Consider the following 22,241-nt stretch of genomic DNA (forward strand, 5'->3'; position numbering starts at 1 on the left):
ACTCTATACCCTCACTTGGGATTTTGTGATGAGAACAGTCTATCATTTCAGAGTGTGATGTCTCGCTCTTGCATTTTTCCATAGGCTTTTCCCAACAAGTTGCAAAACTAAGATGTTTTAGGGATCCTTCTTCTGTTAATGTTATCTGCATATACTGCTTCTATGTTATTAAAGAAAGCATTTACTACCACGCAAGAAAATCAATGCATAAAGATGTCACATGTACACTACATAATTATAATAGCAGCACTATCAGCTGATTTGTTAATAAGCAACAGCAATGCTCTCTTCACCTTTATTTTTTACAGTGCTCCATGTTTAGCACACCGTATCTTTTTCCTGTGAAACACTGAGGAAGATTTGGAGGGCAAAGAAACTTTTTTTCTCCTAAGCTTAAGTAGGTATCATTTGCAGGCCAGAATGGAATAGGGTGAGAAACTAATACATTCATTCTTTCACTCCTTGTGCGTCCTGGTCTTAGGTTACAGCAGCTATGAGATGCCCCTAATTAAAGGCACTGAATTCGTAAACAAATTTACAGGCATTCTGATGCTCGAAGTGGAATCAACAGATCTACATTCAATTTGTTAGAAAATGTACTGTGAAACCTCAGCACGTCATTTTATACTCGAGGAAGTTTTAGACTCTTCGCACTACATTCACTGCAGCCAGCTAACTAATCAGGCAGCCACCAAATCTAACACAGGGAGTTGTAATAGCTAGTGACTCCAGTTGTTTTTATAAACAACCTAGAGGTCTTAGAATTCACCTGGAACATGGCTTTTATTAACCATCAGCCTACTTTGTTTCATATCTACATATTTTGTGGTTTAGGCGTGCGCTTTACTTATTTCCCTATAAGTCCTTGATGGTTAATATGACTTATACTGGAGTCAGTATCAAGATTAATTAAGCCAAAAGATAATTATTACTTGATATGAAAAAGAGATCAATAAAATACTGGGATTAATAAATCTTGATATTGACTAACAGCAAAACAAAAGAAGTACTCTGCTAAACATAAACATTGTGAACATTTACTGCATCCCTCTGACCAAGCAATAAGCCAGAAGAGGTTGAACCATTAGTTGATTTAAAAGTCAAGCACTTTCTTCCTTCTTCATGCTGTGTTCCCTCAAGATACAGCAGGGAAATAATTTTTTGTGTGAAATAAGCTGCATCCACCACTTCCACCCTCTGTGGGACTGTCAAGAAAGCTGCCCTGCTCGATTTAAACTAAAAATTTCACATTAGGCATTTAACAGTGTGTTCCATGGCCACAAGCCTGTGAGTGTTGAACCTTGCCCAATCATTTTCTCCATAGTCCTCCACCCTAATAACACACTGCACTTTTTCTGTGTTGTGAAAATACACTTGTGCAAAAGAGAGCTTAGTGGGGAATTACAGACCACAAAAAAATTTAAGATGATATACAAGGACTGGATACTTTGAGCCATCATAGCAACAAAGAAGGAGAGAATACAAACAATGCAGGCAACTCTCATATGAAAAACACCGGATACAGTCGTGGTGTTCAACCTGTTCCTCAGAGCAAACAACCTAGCACTTTAAGTTGCGAATCTTGACAAGAGATAGTACTCTGAAGAAGTCTTGTATTCTCACAGAGCCACAGTCCTTGACTTTGACCTTGAAGTGTTAGGATCAGCATTTTTTGCAAGGGGAAAGAAGAGGTATCTTTCCTGCCAGTTTTTCTGCCAAATTGAAGGCACTCTAAGACAGGGACTTCACCTCCTGTCTTGAGACTGAAGAAGCCCTTAACAAAAAAATCCTTCTTCTCCTTCTACAGCAGGGAAAAGCAGGAAAGAGAAGCACTGTAAACTAGCTGGCAATTACAGCTTTTCTCCAGATCTAGCTCATGGTATTTTTGCTTTTAATGTAACAGTAGTACTGCTATAAATAAATAAAAAAAATAAATCCAAAGCAGTCATATTCATATTCTCATTCATTCCTCTTTCTCCATATAATTATATGGGCAGTTGTAAATGCTGTCAGAATCTAAATCCATAAACAGCACTATTGTTCTGTAATTCAAGTAGGCTATTTCCTTAAATACGCAACCCTCCCATCAGACATCATCTCTACCTTATACTCCTGGATGACTCCATTCTGGTGATCTGGAGGGGGAGGATCCCAGGAGATGCTGATGCTTGTGCTGTTGTGGTTTCCGACTGTCAGGACTGTAACAGACTGAGGAGGGGCACTTGGAGCTACACCAACGAGAGGAAACAGGCACAAGTAAGACATTAATCCATTTGCTAGAGCACGAATTTTGCTGAAACAATGTAAGAGCAAGCAGACAGTACACAAAGTTCACAGTCCCTGCAGGCCTAGGTATGCACATTTTGTTAGGCACTGACAATTTTGAAAAATGCCTTTCTGAAGAGAAGCATAGGGCTGAATGACAATATGAAATTTGTGGCCACGGAAAATCAATACAAATCGCTCCTCATTTATTTACATTTAGCATTTTTAAAGCTTGCATTGGAATTATTCTCACGCTTGCATTTGTTTTCCATAACATGCACGAACAGCTATGGTTGTATCAACTAAGTCATAATGTGAGGCTGCTTCACCTGGCCTGAAAAAGTTTTGATTCTTCTTTCCCCACGTGGTCTAATAATAATGTGAGCCGCAGATGTTAAAGGATTTTTTTTGTTTTGTTTCCTATTGGTTCTACAGGAAGACATAAACTGAACAGGTTTAAACATAAAACCTTGCACTCCTAGGTGGAAAAGGGTTAAGGTGTTCAGGGCTTCTATATTAAATGCCAGTAAATAGGGAAGGTGCTAGGTTAGGTCAGATATATACTTATGTCCTCTTTTCCCTAGGCAAATTGCTTTCTCTTCAGAGTCCTGTGCAGTTCAACCATTCGCAGCTGTTTGGCTGGTCACTGCATACCAAGGCCATATCTACAAGCCAATGGCTTGACAGCCCTGTTACATTGGCTAGAAGAGTGGAAAGAAAAGAAAATAATCATAGCTATTAGTGATCAGAGCTGTGCTGGCAGAGCCCCTCTTGCAGCTACACCAGCAGCAGGGTGCTCTTGTTGGCTCAGGACAAGTGGTTTGGGAAGTGGCGCAGCAGCTCCGCTGCGGAAAAGTCCCCTCCGTGAGCATCTGGTGCATCTCCACGCGGGGGCCCTCCCACCACAGCTACAGCTGCCAGGGCCGGGGCTGTGGCATGTGTCCCTCCTCTGCCACTTGTAACTTCTTGCGACTCCCCCTCTCCCCTCCCTTACTTCTAGGTGAGTGTTGAAACTCCACCGCAGTGGCAAGCTAAGTTACCAGAGTCAAGCGTATTATATTAAGGTATAGTCCCTGGGGAAAAAAAATATTGATAACAGCTGCACTGAACTTGTCCTAGGATCCATCTAGTCCATTTATCTCAGTCCACCTATCAGTCTTGGACAAAACTAATAGAAAGTTGCTAGGAAAGTGTGAACTAATAAAGTGAGCATATTGTGATTCCTTTACAGGACAATTTTCCAGTTCACGGAAGCCTGTTGCTTAGACACTTTCTGTTTCAGGGTGATCTCTTTGTGTTTAATAACTCTTTATGGAATTTTTCTTCCATGTATTTGTCATCACCTTTAATAGGACCTTAAAACATTTAATATGAAATACGGAAGCTTATTTTGAAGACTTACAGTAGACCTTGTACCAGAATCTAAAATATTTATCACTTCCCCACCCCAATTTCAAATCTAGATAGTTCTCTGCTTTTGTGCATCTCACGTCGAGTATCACAGCTCCCTGACTCCAGCCCCCTGGTGTAGAGTATTCCTATCCAGAGAGGACTCGTTCAGTGCTAAGTGCTATGGCAACAGGACTCCTGTCTTCTCTTTAACAGGTACTCTGGACTGCATGAGCATCCTTGGATCACGCTTCTAGGAAAAGCAAAAAGCCACTGGCATCTCTGTATTAAAGTCTGGCAGGTTTAACACAAGTAAAACCAGCCACAGATATTAGGAGTATTCAAATTTCCTGAGTCAATTCAGACTTCTTTATTGTTCCCCGTGGCCTCTTTGAGACTGGCTGTGTTCCCGTTTTGGATGCTCCTCAGCGCTTGACCTGGCACATGCTCAAGGAGCTGAGCTCAAATCCTTACTCTGATAACCCTGAAGAGTTGGAGTAGCCTGTTACAGGAATCACACAGCTTAAAACTAGGGTATCAGAGGAGGGGACAAGGGACCATACAAGATTACATCAGAAACAAATATTTTAAAAGAAAAATGACACGTGTGTTACTGTCCTGCGAGGATGCACATTTTGACAACATTTTCAGAGGCTGGTTCAGCTGCAAAGCAAATAGTGCTTGGCAGAGTCCTTGTGACCTTGAATGATGCAGAGAAACAGTGTACTGGAGGGAAGAAAAGGATCTGTATTGTGGACAATTTGACTCTTGGCCAGCTTAAGTGAAGTATGGAAAGGTGGCCTTGGGCTACTGCTTGCAATCGTGCAGAGCATAAAATTGGTGAAGTTAATAGTTGCATTGTGTATTTTATGGCAAGTGAAATAATTCGTCACATAGTAAAAAAATTAACATTTTAAAAGTCTTCAAGTTATTCATCAACAAAACCAAGAATAAATGTATGCATGCAATATTAATTAGAACATTTTCCACGAAAATAATAATCATAAAAATGGCAAAGCTTAACACTGTATAACTCATTTTTGTTTTTAAGTACAATAGAACAACTTGCTGAAACGTATTTACTTTCATCCTCAAACACAAAGGGCATTCAGAAATATAATTTCTTATCTACACATACCTGGAAACACAGACAGAGAGAGAGGAAAGTAAATGCTAAAGAAATGTAAAATTAATACAGTACTCTAACATTTAAAGAAAAACATAGTGTATTCATTTGTCTTTGCATTTAAACTGCATGAATATTCCAGTTAATATTCTACCAGTGTGTGTCTTTTTTTTTTTTTGGAGGAGATATGGTAAGTTTGAAGCAAAATTAAAGTTGCAGCTGATGAATGCAGCTGAAAATATCATTTTAAGAGCTGCACTAAGGCAAGAAGGTATTGACAGACAGCAGCTAATAAAAACTAAGGAGACTTCCATTACCGACTGTCATATTTTTGTGGTGACAAACAATATGCAGAACCAATACTACTCCACAAAGTTATTCCAAACCAGATTTAAAACAGTGCATGTAATTGAAAAAAACCCAAAACCATGTATCTTTAGAGCAAGTATGAAAGAAATAGTGAAAATTATAAAATAAAATATTTTTTTAGCTCCTTTTCGTCTGTGTAAACACATATATGTATATAATAGTTCTGCTTCCTTTCTCTGATAATATCATTCTGTAAGCTGGCACCATGATATAAATTAAGCCACTCGTCTGACACTGCTGCAGTTATTAAATAGACCACATTGAAAAATAACATTTTTAAAACCGTTTTCTCATTTCCCTTGCTGCTGGCTTGTGGAGAACACCTTGCCTGCTTCTTGACAGGTCAATTATTCCAGTGCTCAGCTTCTTCTTACAGATATGAAAGAACCCAAATCGCTGCTCATCTTTTCCAGACGCAGCCAAACAGAATTCCATTTGTTACCTTCACAAGGCCAAAGAGGCAGGAGATGGATGGATACTGAACTGTGACAAATGTCTGATCTAGAGGAAAAGTCTAACTGCAGCAAAATTGATTTTTGGAGGTAGGCCTCAGAGGTAACATTGCACGTAAAATTCAGTCCAGCAGAAAGCTGCCACTACCTTTTGGTCGTATTTTGCCTTTACCAAGGCTATTTGTTTTGATGTCGCAAAAATCTTCCAAGGCGCGTATCCCTCTTCCAAATTATTTTCTAAAAATAGCACAGCTGACATTTTTTAAAAGTCAACTCTAAAAAAGCTCATTTTTGAAATGGAATCACAGGCGACACAGTAAGTGGGATACCTTTAAACAGATTGCCACCTTTCTTCATCGGATGAAAAGCAAACCACTGTCATTAAATATTTAGTCAATGTTATTTCTGAAAAATATGAACACTAATATAATTACAAAGATAATCTGAGGAATTAAAGGAATATCTGTAGAACTGCATCTACTGAATGTCTTGATTTTCTCATGGAAGTACTTATTTTTATCACCCAAGCAAGAGGAAGAATTATTTACAGGGGCTGACATTTGTCTGGTGATAATACTACGTGTAACAGGCTGATGTTTTTTTGAGAGAGATACTTGTAAACAGACTCCTTGAAGGTTGTATTAATCTACAAAGCAGATCTGAGGCTGTGAGTTATACATATCTGTAGGCAAGAAAAGTTTTTTAAACCTTCACTACGTGGAAAGTTATTCCACATGAACAAAGTGGCCTTTAAAGTAGGAAATTACTTGACAGGTTCTGCTGGGAGCTGAGGTTTATAAAAGAAAATGCCTTTCCTCAAGTATGTTGTAGAAATAGACAGGAGGTACAAAATCTTCTCTCTTTTTCAGTAGTTCTTAATTTACCTTTAGCAAGAGAGAGTTAGATGAACTAAATAAACAATAAAAATCAGTTGAAATCGGACAAGAAGAAAATCTGTTGGTGAGGGGACAAAATCCTGCATTTTAACTCTAGAAAAGCAATTTCACCTCTAGAAAGCTTTTTTTCAATTTTATTTTTTGTTAAAAAAACAGCTTTGTTCAGACTGCTGCAAAGATATTCTTTGCCGACTCATTTAGGCTTTATAGTCTGAACAAAGAAATGGGAACCATAAAGTCCCAAATTCTAAATGAGACTTGAACAATGCCTTCCTACACCCTCTTCTACATGTTGCAGGACAGTGAATTTCCTCATCTATAAAGTACGAATGGCAACCAAGTTATCCTCAGGATTCCTTACTTGTCGGACAATAATCATAACGAATCAAAGAGAAAAGTGAGTAATAAGCAAGTTCATTCTAGAACTAAAAAGTACTTGGCAATCAGCACTAAATTAAACCACAGGACATTACTGTAAATTATTAAGATGCTTCTGCAATAGGAAGGAAAGAGTGTACTCAAAACCCATATCAGCATTTAGAAACTTCACTAGTGTTTCTTTCCCTTGTTTTGAAAAAAGTCAATGAAATAGAGGGAAAACGAACCCTCATTGTTATGATCATCCCTCTAATATTACAGAAGAGATATTCCAGGCAAAGGTTGCATTAGATAGGTAGAAAGATAGGTTTCTATCTGTAAATTTCTAAAAAAAGAGAAAAACTACTTTTATCTCACCTCACTCCCTTTGCTTTTCAATAAAAAAGCAGTCTTGGAGTGCCTATGTTTTAGCAAAAATATATACCTTGCTACATGCTACAGATATAAATGCTTGTGCATTTCAGTAGTGTAAACTGCTTACTATGTCTGCATCCTGCATGTTTTACAGAGGCTTGGAAAGTATTTAAGGAAATCTTCCAAAGGACTAAATAGAGCAGTTTCACAGACGGTGTGCTAACAGAAACAATAAAGTGGCATGCCCTGGAGACTGGAGTTCCTTCAGACTAGTTAAATACCTATCCTTCACTAGTCTCCATCTCCCAACCAAACTGTTCATTTACATTATTACCCATTCAGAAAACGTGCTTAACATCAAACGTTCATTTGTAAAAGGTTTCATTTATTAGTTTTATTTTCGAAGTGCAGAACAAGGTCTTCTACGGCAGCTAGAAGACTGGTTTCTACTGGTTATAAAAGAACAGCTACATTGCACATTTTTTGAAAGACCCAAAGGCACCTGTACATTAGAAGGACGTATCAGCCAGAAGAATATAGGACTGGCCCAGTGCTTTCTCATGGAATACTTACAGCACAAACCTGAATACTATATCGAATTCTAATACCAACCCTATATCTAACAAACAGAAATTGTGTGGAAGAAATAGAGCTGAACCTACGCATACACACAATAACCAAAATGGTCACTCTTGATTTCACCTTCAGTGCTTGGTATAGAAGCTTTTTCTTTTTCTGACCATTTTACTAACCTTCCTCTGTGGTACGAGCAGACTTTGATTCACTGTCCATTCCTTGGAATTCATTGAAATAAGGGCGAACTTTGATTTCGTAAGTGACCCCCTTTTTCAAGCTGACGAGGACAGCACTGCGCTCAGTTGGGACTTTGACCTCCAAATTCTGCCATACAGCTGGAGAAGGTAGGCCAGATGTTTGGCGATACATTACTCGGTAGCCCTGAATAAACTGCGATTGGCGGTCAACCTAGAAATTAAATAACACATCAATAAACATTTTAAAGTAACAAAACTATATAAAAAGAAAACAAAACATTTACCTAGAATACTTTTGTCTTCATGAAAAAGAGAAAATTAGCAGTTGTTTAAGATGCTGAATTTAAAAATCGAACTGCCTTCTTGTAAGTCACTGTTGATTAATTGCATATAAAGAACGTTTTTCTCACATTACTTGTTATAGAACATTTCTTTCTCTTTTACTTTCTCCAGCTCTGTATATCATGACAAATACCACCTTAAATCATAAAACAAGGCCCCACTCCTGCAACAAATCATGAACAGAGAACTTTGGCATAATGCTTACTGCATGTAAACTGATTAAGCACATCTTGGCTACTGATGTGCTGAAATATGAGAAGAAAAGAAAAACAAATCCTTTTCAGAAAAGGACAAGTCTTTGAAGATACCCTACATGCTTTCAGCTAACCCATTACTTGGCTCACAGCTCATCTTTTCATAAGATGCACAGGAAAGTAAAATAAACATGAGACAGATGCAGAGAAAACAACTTCCAAGGACATGTGCTGTTTCTTGCCTTCACAGTTTAAGCAACCTCTTTGCATCCTGGGGTTGTGATGCTCTCATGCCATCAGATGGAGATGGAATGTTGGTTTTGGTTTATATTTTATATGTTGCTAGACAAGTACAGTTCAAGATTGGACCATGCATAGAAGTTTAACAATTATAACCTATCATAGCTGTAAACAAGATTTTTATTTGAAAAAAAAAAAGGCACAAAACAATGTTTAAACCTATTATGATGTTTGCATTAATTTTGCCTGAAAAAACAGTCAAAACAATTTGATGGATAAAACCAAACCAAACCCAGCTGCTTCTGTAGCCATCAAATAAAGAGCCAAAGAAAGTGCAGCACAAATAACAAGACTACAGAACTAGCTGTTTGGTAAATCTCTGGGATATAACTAAGATTCAACAAGTAGGATTTTTCTGTTCTTGACAATTTGCTAGCTCAAAGATATTTCGGAATTAGAGCTACATTTGTTTGACTTCTCTTAAGAATAAATGAATTAAGGCTGAAAACACAACCCAGGGTCTACACTTCTATAATCTTTTTAAAGTTTATTGAGGCATTCAGAGGGGACACAGTTTCTTAGACATTAAAAAGCAGGGCAAGCAAGAAGAAAGCTTTTATTTATAAGAGCAAAGCAGAAATGTCTTTCATCAAAACTGTCACTGTTAAAAACCTTGCAACATATGTTACAACAACATTAAGCTTGCATTTTCTAAACTTCTCTACATTCACTTTAAGTGAATTTATGCACTGAAAGAGGGATATAACTCACAATAATAGCTTGTTAATACCGAAAGAATCAAGCTGTGTTTTTAAGAAGAACATTAAGCAGCTGTTTCCAGATGAAGGGAGTCTGTAAATCAGAGTAAATTGTTTTTATCCATGTTTGACTTTCATTAACTAAATGTTTTACGGACATAAAGACTTTATGAACCTCATGTTTACTACAAAATTCAGCAAGAATAATGCTTTCATGAACTTTGTAATACAGATTCTCAACCTAAATTACAATATAAGGCTATGATGTTTAATAATCAAACACTGAGTTTGATTCCTGCCTAACTTCTGAGTTAGAAGCTATGCTGAAAGAACGGCATAACTTTATTAGAACTTTCCATTTTGTCTTTGCTGTGCTTTCAAGCTCTACTGACTGCTGCCTGGCAGAGAACATCTGAAAATTCAGAATTGACTAGGCTGAACAGTAATGGTGTGTTGCTACAAAAAGGTGTGGAAACTGTTTTGTACAGAGTGGTACACACACAAATGCGTCCACCAAAACACTGAGAAGAACTGGACCCCTACGGTATGCGTATAGTATACTAATTTTGAGTCCATCACACTTTTGTATCTACTTACATGTAGGTAATGTACTAATTATTCATACACCTCTTTTCCACCTAGACTTCTAAGTTCCTAACCTAAAAGACTAAAAAATACAAGGAAAAGGAGAGCAGAACACAATAGTGCAACGAAGTTGTCGTGTATATAGGTGCTATAAACTAGCTTGATTTGAGGCTCACACAAGTTTCACAGAGCTATCGATTAGAAATTTGATTACAACAGAGCTGAGGGATCTGCCCGAACTTCAGATTATTGACAGCAATTCCATCGTACAGGGTCTGGGATGGTACTTATGAAAGAAAATACTATGCATTTTTAATGTTTTCCATAAACATTCAGTTGCATTCAGTATCAAGGAGAGGATACAAAGCTATCTCTCATGTCCACTAGTCTGAATGAAGAGGGTGTTTCATACGGTCAAAATGTTGGGAAGCTACTCAGACCTCACTTTACTTATTGAGAAAGGTGATTTTATTGGTTTGTTTAGAGTTTTTTGATTAGTAAGAAATTACTCTTGGATAATTACATGGATTAACCAGAGATATTTGTGAGGTATAGGACAAGTATACTTTGCATATGCAACCCCACACATATACATACATATGTGTATACGTCTATATATACATGGACACACAGTCTTACATATAACACAAAGTCTGTGACTTCATTGTTTCCTCTGTTTGTTACGTGGTAATTATGCGTCACACCAACAGCAGGCCACTGAAAATATGCTTACAACTAAAAGAACTGCACTCAGCTGTGCTAAGCATGAAACGACTGTAAGTTTGGTACACGATCACACACAGGGAGAGCTGCAGAAATAGGCACACTGAGTTGATGAAAGAATGGGTTCATTCCTAGGTATCCTCCTTTCTCTCTCTCTTTTTTTTTTTTTTTTTTTGGTAAATGGTTGCCAGTTCCTCATACAAAATACTTAGCTCTGGGGTGATCTTCTAGCAGCTTTCCAATATCTAAAGGGGGCCTACAGGAAAGCTGGAGAGGGACTCTTTACAAGGGCATGTGGTGACAGGACAAGGGGCAATGGCTTTAAACTGAAAAAGGGCAGATTTAGATTAGATATAAGGACGAAATTTTTCACTCAGAGGGTGGTGAGGCAGTGGAAAAGGTTGCATAGAGAAGTTGTAGATGCTCCATCCCTGGAGGTGTTCAAGGCCAGGTTGGATGAGGCTTTGGGCAACCCGGTGTAGTGGAGGGTTTCCCTGCCCATGGCAGGGGGGTGGAACTAGATGATCTTTGAGGTCCCTTCCAGCCCAAACCGTTCTATGATTCTATGATTACAGAGATTACAGGAACTCTGTAGTAAATACTGAGATCAGAAAATATTTCTAGTCTTCTGTGACACCCTTAACTACTCTTGAATTTGTACATGCAGCAGTAAGATCCACTCAGAAGAGTTGTTGATCAACAGTTGTTGATTCAAAGATACACTTTCTCCCTCAAAAGACTGATGGCAGAAAATGCAGCTGCTCCTTTAAAAGACAGAAGAGAGCAATTACTGGGTAGGTTCTGCTCTGCACTGACCTAATGCTTTAAGGCGACCTACAAGCATAATTGGTCCTGCACGCTCTTTCTCACCCTCTTTACGAGGAATACGTAGAGCAGGAGGTAACTGCAAAACTGACGACAGCTCTCCATTTCTGCAGAACAGGAATCTCGTTTTCCCTGCGTGTTCAAATCTGCACATACTGCAGCTGAACACGAGACAGGTTTGGTGGCAATTAGGTCATTCAGTTAGGCTATTAGGTTGTTAAAAAGATGGCAAGAGATTCATAATGCAGTTTATGCTGCAAATATAAGCTCCTTTCAGGCAAACCTGCTAACGTGAACCCTAAAGATATTTTGCAAGATGCTCTGCAGTATGTAAATGTCTACCCTCAAGTGTCCTAAGAAATACTCTGCTCCCACATCGATACCCACAGCAATTCTCCATCTGGGTAGAATACCTTGCTCTCTGTGCTGAACTCACTAGTACAGGTTTGCAGTAATCTCTGGAAATTCAAACAGCACTACCATTTATCTGTCCTGCAGTAACAAGACAAAAGGTGACGATATACTAGAAGGCTGTCTAAAAGACTTGACTCTTGAACCCTCCAGTGAAGTACGTTCATCTAAAATTAATGTCAAATTAAAAGAAAGAAGTAAATAAATTATACTTCTGCCTGGTAGCCTCCCAGAAGGCAGTCAGGATTTCAAAGCAACAATTATTTTGCCATATTGAAGAACTGATTTTTATTACTGCTTGTGCCACAGGGCTCCTTTGTAACACGAGGAAACTTTTCACATTTGGCCACTAATGAAACTCTCAGTTTAAAGCCCAGTGAGGCTAGAAGTGCCAAACTATATTTGAAGTCAGCTAAAAAAGTGCTTGGAGTACATCATATGCTCTTGCAATGCAAAATGTTTTGATAAAAGTAAAAATAAATCAAGATCAAGGTTTAAAACTAGTCATTTGGTAACAGTAGGCGTATCTGAATCCGTAATTCTCATAAGCAATAAATATCTCTGCACCTCACCTCTCTTTGTGTAAAGTTAGGATAATGACATATTTTTACCATTGTGATGTTAAATTCAGTATTATTGGTGAAATACCCAAACAGTTAAGAGCATGACAGATAAACAAGCATGTGAGACAAACTAATAATTTTTTATTCAATGCAAGGTTTCAATGGTATGAATTTAATAAGACCTGGAACCAGACAGCGAATAAAGAAGATAAAAAGAAATGTTGCATAGTTCCATGAAGAAGAGATCCTGTATGTGACCAGATAATTACAGGTACACTTTAACACTTAGGCGCAAGAAGAATAAATTTAAGTGATGGTGAAAACTTAACTTCTGACATTCCTCTTTTTTTTAACATTGGCTTTGTAAGTCTGACCTTCTTTTAAAACAGACAAAATATGCGTGTATATGTATGCGTATATTTTAAAATTGCAACACAGTAGCAGACAACTATTTCTGAAATTTTGAACTCAAATTTGAAAAAAAAAGAAAGTAAAATCAAAACAATCTCAGAAAGAAGAAAAAAATTGGTGTTAATTTGCTGGAAGTCAGGATGCGGAAACTCACTAATCAAGGACGTTCCTTGGCCTTCACTCTTTGAATTGCAGAAAGCCAACAAAAAGAGTCTCGTGACTCTCATGGCACTTTTGTCCTTTTGTATGACAGCTACACTGTCTAACCATTTTATATTAATAGTGTGGACTTTATTCTCTGGATAGAGTGGCTTTTTTCCTAGAGACTATGGTTAATTAATTGGGTTTGTTCTAGTTGCTGGAAAGTTTCTAATTAGCTGTTCCAGAGATTTTTTTTGTGTATTTCTTCCCTCAGGCAATTCCGAAATGTCTCCACAGAGGCCTATATGCTTGTCAGGTGGTATAGGGTCACTGCTTTGAGGGATCTTCCCAATAAACTGCTATCTATTGCATCCCTAACAATTTTGCTTTACCTTACCATATTTTCTTCATTCATTACTTGTTCAGCAGGGACATCAACAGATTCATTTAGATAGCTAGATAGATATACACGCACCCATATATATATATATATAAATACACATAAATACATACCTATACATGTTTCATTATAATATCATGACATTGGTTACATTGCATGAAACTGAATTCTGTTTATATTGGGGCTTCCTTTTGTAGTATATGCTAAGGCAAGGGCAAGCCTATGGAACTCTATTTCTGACAGCTGTCATGCCCAAGAGAGGACTTGAAGGAGCACCACAAGGATGTGATCCAGGTTTACAACTACTGGCTGCTAACATCCAAGGTTTCTGAACTACTGATGCATCTGCTTGGGTGAAAGGGTTTGCTACAATGGTTAATCAGCCTGTCCTGGAGTTGTGTAGCTGAAACAGACAGCATTTTCAGAAAGACCAGCTGCGTGTTGACATCACCAATGGCAAAATGCAATGACATGTTTTCTAAATTATCTTCCAAAACAGACAAATTTGTGTGTTTCTGTATTCATTCTAATCTGTCTCCTGGCCATTGAAATCTGTCAGAACAAGGATGGTGCATAAACCCTTCTAAATATGGCTGAGTTGTACAAAACCAACAGTAATCCTTATAATGCACAATCCATTGCCACACTTCTTATCTCCTGTTATATAATCCCCTGTACACATTAACCTCAGCAATATTACGTGTAGAAGGAAAACCCTGAGTATGGTGAATATCCCTTTAGCAGAATTCATCCTATATAATACAACTGCTCAAGTGGCGTGCAGTGCAGTACTCTTTCTCCCACTCTTCCACTCGTGAAGATGCCCCAAGAGTAAAGCATTCTTTTCTGGTGTGCAGCACCCTAGGAATTCTCTCCTTCTACAGTTACAAATCCTTTCCTACAAGTCTCAGGAAGGGAAACAAGAGAATTTTGAAAGCCAAACACTACATTAGAAATTCTACCTAGTTGTTTGACCCCTCAAATAGAAATGTTAAGTACTGCCAAAAAGATCCTGGTCTTCTATAATGAAAGGATATGCACTGACTGCAGGTAAGGTTTATGCTAGAAAACCAGATGCTACACAGCGGATCAGGCATCAGCACGATGTGCTTCTCGCTTCACTACAAGTGCCATATAGGAAAGCTATTTTTGCATTTTAGGCTCACCAAATAATAGGGTATTGTCAGAGGTCCCTATGCCTTGAAGTGGAAAGTGCTTTTTCATACAGAAATTTCATACCGGTATTTAACTTTGATTATTTTTTGACATGCACAGTAATGAGTCCACAGATCAATTATCCTTCAGATTATGGTGTTAAGCATATTCATTTTTATAATATTTTTCTAGCCAGACAGCTAGCTCACTTTGAGCTGAATACTGAAGATTTTAAACCTGCTTGACTTGAAACAGAAAATAAAAAGACCATTTCATTACCATATATATGCCTATATAATGCTACTTTATCAGAGCACTCACATTGGGGTCAAGACTGGAGCTTTTCAAGGTAGCAAAAAACTGCAGGGATAAATCGGCAAGATTAAAGTACTGTTAAGGCAATAATAACAGAAGCCTTACTGTCCAGGTGACTTGAACCGTCGTGGGTGTCAGCACAACAGGATTATGCAGCCGTACAATGACGTCTCCCAGTTCTTTCTGGACTTGCCTGTGATCCACACCTTGTGCTGGTGGGCTGATATCTGTCAGGCCAGGCACACACAGGAAAGCATGATTTTAATGAGAAGAGCTATATATGGCATCAATAGGAATTACTGAATAGCTTAACAACCCGATTTAAACACCCTTTATAGTACTGGGTTTAAAACAATACAGTACGAAGGTTTAAATATGAACTCCAAAGCATATCAAGCAATGTAAACAAACCATTCATCTTTAGGAAATAATGAAATATAAAGACGTTTAAATGAGTATTCAGACTCGATGGCAAAGTTGCCTCAGATCTGCTGAGTGATGAGAGACGCAACATTCACTAGTTCCAAAATACTCAGATAATAATAATGTTGCCCAGATGTCTGGAACCAAATTGGGTAGTATAACCGAAGAAAATGAATATTTTTTTTTTTATTTTTAGGAAGCATACATGACATTAAGTCATTGCATGTTTCCAAACTTTCACTAAGCTTCCCCTCCCCATATACCATGCGCACAAGAAACCAAACACTAAAAACAGCGTTTTCTTCTGCAAAGCAAATTTTCTCTTTACAGATATAGATAATGAAATCCAGTGCAAACATGAAAAAAATTAATTTATGAAGCCAAACTGATTCTGATATAACAAAAAGCAAACAAAACCACTCAACCACAAAAAATTTTCTCTTCAACATTAGAAGATAAAAGATTCCTTCAAAGTGTGTGGGGAAATTATTTCTTCTAGTCAAAATCTGAAGAAATTTGATCACTTAATATACATCTATGGAAAACAATGACACCATCTCCAGCACTACGTGTGGCCCTAGTACCAAGTCCTTAGGGACCACATTTGGGTTACGCCACTGTATTAAACTGAATGAAGCTGTATTACCTTTGCTAAATAGGAACTGCAAATACAAAATATGTATCAGAAAATAGAGGAGATGTACAATGTGTCTGCTTAATGATAGTTCCTGGAAATCATCATGTTCTGTTACATTGCGCCAAAAGGAGAACGCTGGGCTACAGCTATCACCTAGCTATATATATGTATTTGTATATAAAATATATATAATATTTTATATATATATACATAAAATATATCACTATACCACGTCCCTTCCCTCCAACTTAGCCAATGAAGTCTAGATCCCTTCAATGGATCCTTCAAGGATCTTATAACATCGGTTCTGGTCAACAGTTAGAGATGCCCTTACTATGTCAGCTGTCTATATGGATTGCATAATGCCTGTTAGAAATACACATACTGATTATTTCTTCTGGAATTTACTTGTAATTTTACCAGAACAGGGAATTTGAAACATAAGCAATGATTATATTCAAAAAGGCCCAGTACATTATGGTCCTATCTGTCTAGTAATCTGTAAATTCTGCTTGGTTTTCCCATGGGATTCACTAGCCAAAGACACTTTTCCTCTTTTTGGATCAACATCATGTCCTTGTGAAGAGAATATGTGAAAGTTTTTTTTCCCGTCTGATGGTCTTAGATATGGGAGCGTGAAGCATATGATTTCTTTTCTTCTTCTAAATATTATTAAGAAAAAATAATAGTGCTCTTTAAAATGGAATATTTAAATATAACAACTGAGTTTGAATCACATGCCTCTAAATTTTGAAAGAAAGTACGTTTTGATCATCAGTATTTCAAATTCCTTATTCTGGATTGTTATGGTTTCTGAGGCACCAGTAAACAACACTGTCACAGGCTTCTAATGATGTTCAAACGAAAATGGTTCTGTGGATCTCCAAAGGGAATATAATCCAAATATGGACGTCAGTGAAGGAGCTCGTATAGCAAATTATGCCTACTCAAAGTGACCAAGAAACAGAGAGATATAATAAAACAAATCTGTAGGACAGCAACTTGGACTGGTTTACAGGATAATTTATGCTGCTTTCCATAAAAAGTCACAATCCTTGGTACAAAATACCTACAGCTACCCATGGCTACATTTTAGGTTTTTACCCTGTGGTATACAACCAACAAAGTACCTATATTCTCTCAGGAGAAAAGACATTTCTACATAGTGTGTTTGTATGAACTGCATTTCATCATTTGAATAGGAGATACATCCAGAAGTAAGAGAATTACATGAGCTAATAACGGTAAGAAATGAGTATCAAGATGTACATGTGGATTTCCGTTTTCTGGTATATACACTTGGAAAAATATGCAGATGTGATGTTCACAGTGTAATGTCTTCTAATGTCATTTTCCCGTTACTAGGAGACTCCTGGTGGAAAAGCAGTTGATCTATCTATGAAGATATTGTCAAATACTAGAATAATAAAATCATGACTCAAGCAAAAATGGCTCCAGAAGCTATATTCTGATCAAAATTAAGAGATCTCTAAAATTAAATTGGTTATATAACTTCTCTAACCTCTCTTTTAACAGCTTCCAGTGAACTTATTATTAGTTGCTAGTAGTTTAAATTCCAGGGATAGGATTTTATATAGTTTCTTTAAAATGTTTTTTTTTAATTTATGGTTTGATATGTTAATAATCCAAACAAGAAATCAGCTCCTTTCTTAGAGTAACTACTGATTTCTCTGTCCTTATTTTATCTAAGTCATATAAGCTAAATCTTCTGATTGTCTACTTGTAGTCTACTGGTGAAAACATGCATAAAATTCCATTATTTGTATTTGCTGTACTTAATACCAGGAAATCAAATGCTCAGCTATTAAAGCTACCACAGACACTTGTTGCAAATTAATATTATATAGTACCATTATAGATGCTTTTTTATTCGTCCATGGCCGCTGTGAATAGGCTCTCTACTGTGTGTCAGCTTCTTCTGTGAGCCTGAATTGAATTCAGGCATAATTAGAAATCACATCAAAACATTATGTTAATTTTCAATTGATTTTATGATTTAATTCTATTAAACTGCAGGCTTGCAAAGAAGCTATAAATCCTGTACATGTCTCACTGTTCTTGACTGCTAAACAGCTTCTGGAAATGGAAGCTGCAACACATGCCATAGCTAATTAAAAGACATGTTTTTACTGAAATCAAATTGCTTGTCAGGATGTCAGATAAAAAGTCTATACTTGACACTCCAATGCCAAACAAAGTTGTTTTTTTAGCTAGGTGATAAGTTATGCAGACTAAAAGGCTGGTGCAATGAAAAGCCTGAGTCACTCCACAATAATAGGAGAGTAAGAAAGAGAAGAAAACTTGTGATACTCCATGGATAGTCAAGCCATGAAATCCCTACCCAACTCACTCCTTCAGCTTTTCAGAAAGCAGCTCTGTTTCTCCTTTTTCTCCTTTTACAGCAATGATTACCCTTTCGAGGGGATAATTACTAAGGACAGATTTATTCAGGAACAGACCAGGATGAGAGAGGCTAGATATCATGGTTATGCAATAAAGAAAATCCATGCCGTGAAGAGAAATTTTTTTGTGGCAGTTATACACTGTTAGAGCTTGATGTAATGTGAACAGAATTCAATAGCATTGGAGGATCACAGTTATCAATTATAACACCACCCTATAAATTAGTGATTTCACTTCAGCCTTCCCTCTTGGTTTATGCAGTGAATTAATACAAAGAATTCAGAAATCTAGGTATATAAATAGAAGACCTATATTTTTCTCAGAATAACTTCAAAATATAAGCATTCAAGGCCAGGCTGGATGGGGCTTTGAGCAACCTGGTCTAGTGGAAGGTATCCCTGCCCATGGCAGGGGATTTGGAACTAGATGATCCTTAAGGTCCCTTCCGACTCAAACCATTTTAGGATTTTCTGAAAATATTCTTAGTGTGTAGATGCCATAATTTACATGAAATCTCTGCCTAAATGTTGGGCTAAATTAATCAATATACTACAGGTACTTTGTGCAATTCTTCTGATTAAAACTGATGCTAAATACGGTGTCTGTCTGTCATAAGCACTTGTTATTACAGTATATCCTTATTATAATAATGGAGAAGAAGTAAGGACATAGAAAAGATACTGAGGACAGCATGGTATTCAGAGCACTTTTCAGAAAAGCTTGAGTAATTCACATTATTTTCAATAGAAACCAGGCATCAAGAAGCACACCAAGTCTAAACGAACTGCAAACCAAAAGGTCAACAATGTTCAAAGGATTAAAGAGCTACCCCCTCTCTCCTAAACTCCAGATTGATACAGCAAACACTGGACTATTTTTTATCTTTATTGGTTAAGCTGAATTCATGATTCCTTTAGTCAGAGTGCTAAAGCCAAATGGCCAGACTGACCTACTTGTCAATTCTCAGTTCCTTCTTTCTATTTTAGCTCAAGCATGTAAACCTTAATAATTACTATTACCTTGTGTTCGGACAGGATCTGACATAGGGCTGGGATCACTCAGACCTTGTGAATTGATAGCTCTCACCATAAACAGGTAGATTGTATTGGGGCGCAGTCCTCTCACAGTGTAGAGAGTGGTCTTCACGTGGTTAGCTACCGTTTGCCAACTATTGCTCACAGATTGACTGCAATGAGAAAAGGGTTGAAGATTGTAGACTAATGCAAGTTAAAGAAGTAAAAGGACCTGTTTTCGTAACTGTATATCAAGTCTAAATACAGGAAGAAGTAGTAAAAGCAGGGTAAAAATAAAAATATTTGTTTCAGTTAACTCATCAAGATGGGATAAAAAAATAAAAATAACATAGTTGTCAAAAGTATTTCTCCTTTTAACAGAAGCAAAAGCTTTTGCTATCTCTCTAAAATAAATATCTGCAAAAGGAAAGTGTGGAAAGCTGCAAAGTAAATTTGAATGATAAATAGGCCACTCTTGAACATAAGCCTTAGAAAAGAAAATCCTGTTAAAAGAATAATTTTCCTAAGTAAATTATGTCAATAAATTGTCATTGGAAGAAAAGTATTCTTCTTGAACTAAATTCGTACTCAAAGTTACAAAAAACCCTCTGAAAACTTGCTTGTAAATGAAAGAACGCATATGAATATTTTTTCTGTCACATTTTCCCTTGGACATTATTATAATTCGATTACAATCCACTGTATAAAGAGACTTCAAGTGCAATTGTTAAAACAGCTTTTAATGAAATGCCTAGCTTTTGTTCAAGTTATCGATGGAATACCATTAAAGCTTATCTAGGGTGAAATATCACAAAAGTTTAAAGAGAAAAATTTATTTTATTGTGCTTTGTTGTGTAGCATTAATAAAAAAATTCATTAAGTATACCAAAAAGAAAATGGAAAGCCACAAGTTTCATGTTGCTTCAATTGTTTCATTCATGTAATGCATAAAGGATGAGTTCCAGAACAATATCAACAATCTGCACATACAGTAAAGTTCTTTGCATATTAACATAGCAGGATGAAGCGTTATCACTAAAACTTCTTAAATTTACGTGCATACGATTTTGACAAATTCTTGCATAAATTTTAATTAAAAGATCAACTAAACTATTTTTCATTTATTGAACATCCTGATTAAGGAAAAGATTTAAGAATGTGCACATTTAAGCTGAAACGTGTATTACTGATATGTGTCAGAGGTATGGCCCGTGCTTAAACAAACTTGCTGAACTGGAGCCCATGAGTTCTTTTGTGTTAATTGTTGCTCTGTGAAAGAGAGCAGCTGGATTCTCTTCAGCCTCAAGCTGGAGGATGAAATCCTAAATTATCAACACTAACCTTTTCAGTTAAAAACTTTAATCTATCTGAAACATTAAAAAATATAAATTTAAAGTGCTTTGACTCTTTAACAGGTACTGCTTTAACAAAACCAGGAATTAAAGTATGCAGAGAGGCTTCAGGATTATTCATTTATTTTCAGTTTATTTGTACTATGATAGTCAAGATAACACTGGCTCAAACGATTTGACTTGCAGCATATTCCCACAGGAGGCTCTCACTAACCATCAATGCTAAGGGAAAAGTAACAAATGATGACTGCATTGTCCTGTTATATTCCTGTTGATCTGAAGAAATAGTTAGATGCGCCTTTAATTAATTACTTTGAAAAAGTGATAAATTTTTAAAAAATAAGAATCAATACTTGCTATAGGAGTTGAGTCTTTTAATGAACTTCTAATGATACATTTAAAGTCCAAAAGAACATCACAATACCAGAAGAACAGCTGGTACCAGGGTTTAAGCAAAATCAGAAAGGAAGGAGATTAAAAGTGGAATAATTCACATACCTAAAAGCCTCAATGATATATGCACTAGCTGGTAGGCTGCCAGGGGTCCCTGGTTGCCAGGACAGGGTGACACTGTTCTTAGTAACATCAGTGACCTGAGGTTTGGATGGTGGTCCAGGGAGGTCATTTATATCATAATTTTTACTGACTGTTGCTCCACCAGATTCTGTGAGGGGCAAATACAAAACAATTTTTTTTTATCCTTGGTTGTATAAATTTGATCAAAACAGAAGATTAAAAGGAAAAAACATGCCGAACATCTGCAAAATCAGCAAACCCAATATTCTTAATCTGTAAAGAACTAAGACAACAATCGCATTACCACATATATTTTTGGATGAAGAGTTATCATTCTTTAGGCATATACTGAAAGAAAAAACCCACAAAACTCAAAAGGTTATATATAAATGTATATAAAAAAGAAAAGAAAGAATAACTAAAAAAGAAAAGAATAGCAAAAAAAAGTCCAGCTTTGCTGAAATTTACATAAAATACCAAAACCTCATTTACTACGAGGCTGAAAAAGTTCCTATATCCAGATGGACTCCAGTACTCACAGAGAGCATATTGGACTTTGATAGGCCTCTGTGTAGGCATAATAGTTTTCTTGCCCAAGCCAATTACTGGATGAATCCACAGTTTATTAATACTCCTGTTTAGAAGAGTTATAGCATACTGCTGTCGCTGGAGACAAATACAAATTGTTGCAATGTCAATGGGTGTTTGAAGACAATAGCAATGAAATGCAAGGCGTGTGAAGGAACACCGCCTTCCCACCTAAAACTTCTCCATCTCAATCCCAGACTTTCTAGAATGAATTATTTGACTC

The 22,241-nt window shown here is 36.9% G+C and overlaps 1 protein-coding gene across 1 annotated transcript in view; it reads right to left on the reverse strand.

Annotated features, from left to right (window-relative positions):
* The window catches only part of ROBO2 (roundabout guidance receptor 2), a 442,630-nt gene that overhangs the window by 35,556 nt on the left and 384,833 nt on the right, over positions 1 to 22,241 (reverse strand). The window contains exons 12-16 of the mRNA XM_086631322.1: positions 21,413 to 21,578; positions 19,569 to 19,735; positions 15,171 to 15,292; positions 7,982 to 8,213; positions 2,104 to 2,228 (exon numbers count right to left, since the gene is read on the reverse strand). Coding sequence (XP_086487448.1) covers positions 2,104 to 2,228; positions 7,982 to 8,213; positions 15,171 to 15,292; positions 19,569 to 19,735; positions 21,413 to 21,578 — 812 coding nt within the window. The remainder of the gene's footprint in view (positions 1 to 2,103; positions 2,229 to 7,981; positions 8,214 to 15,170; positions 15,293 to 19,568; positions 19,736 to 21,412; positions 21,579 to 22,241) is intronic.

Source organism: Tauraco erythrolophus, chromosome 1 (genome assembly GCF_009769465.1).
Source record: "Tauraco erythrolophus isolate bTauEry1 chromosome 1, bTauEry1.pri, whole genome shotgun sequence".
Lineage (NCBI taxonomy): Eukaryota > Metazoa > Chordata > Aves > Musophagiformes > Musophagidae > Tauraco > Tauraco erythrolophus.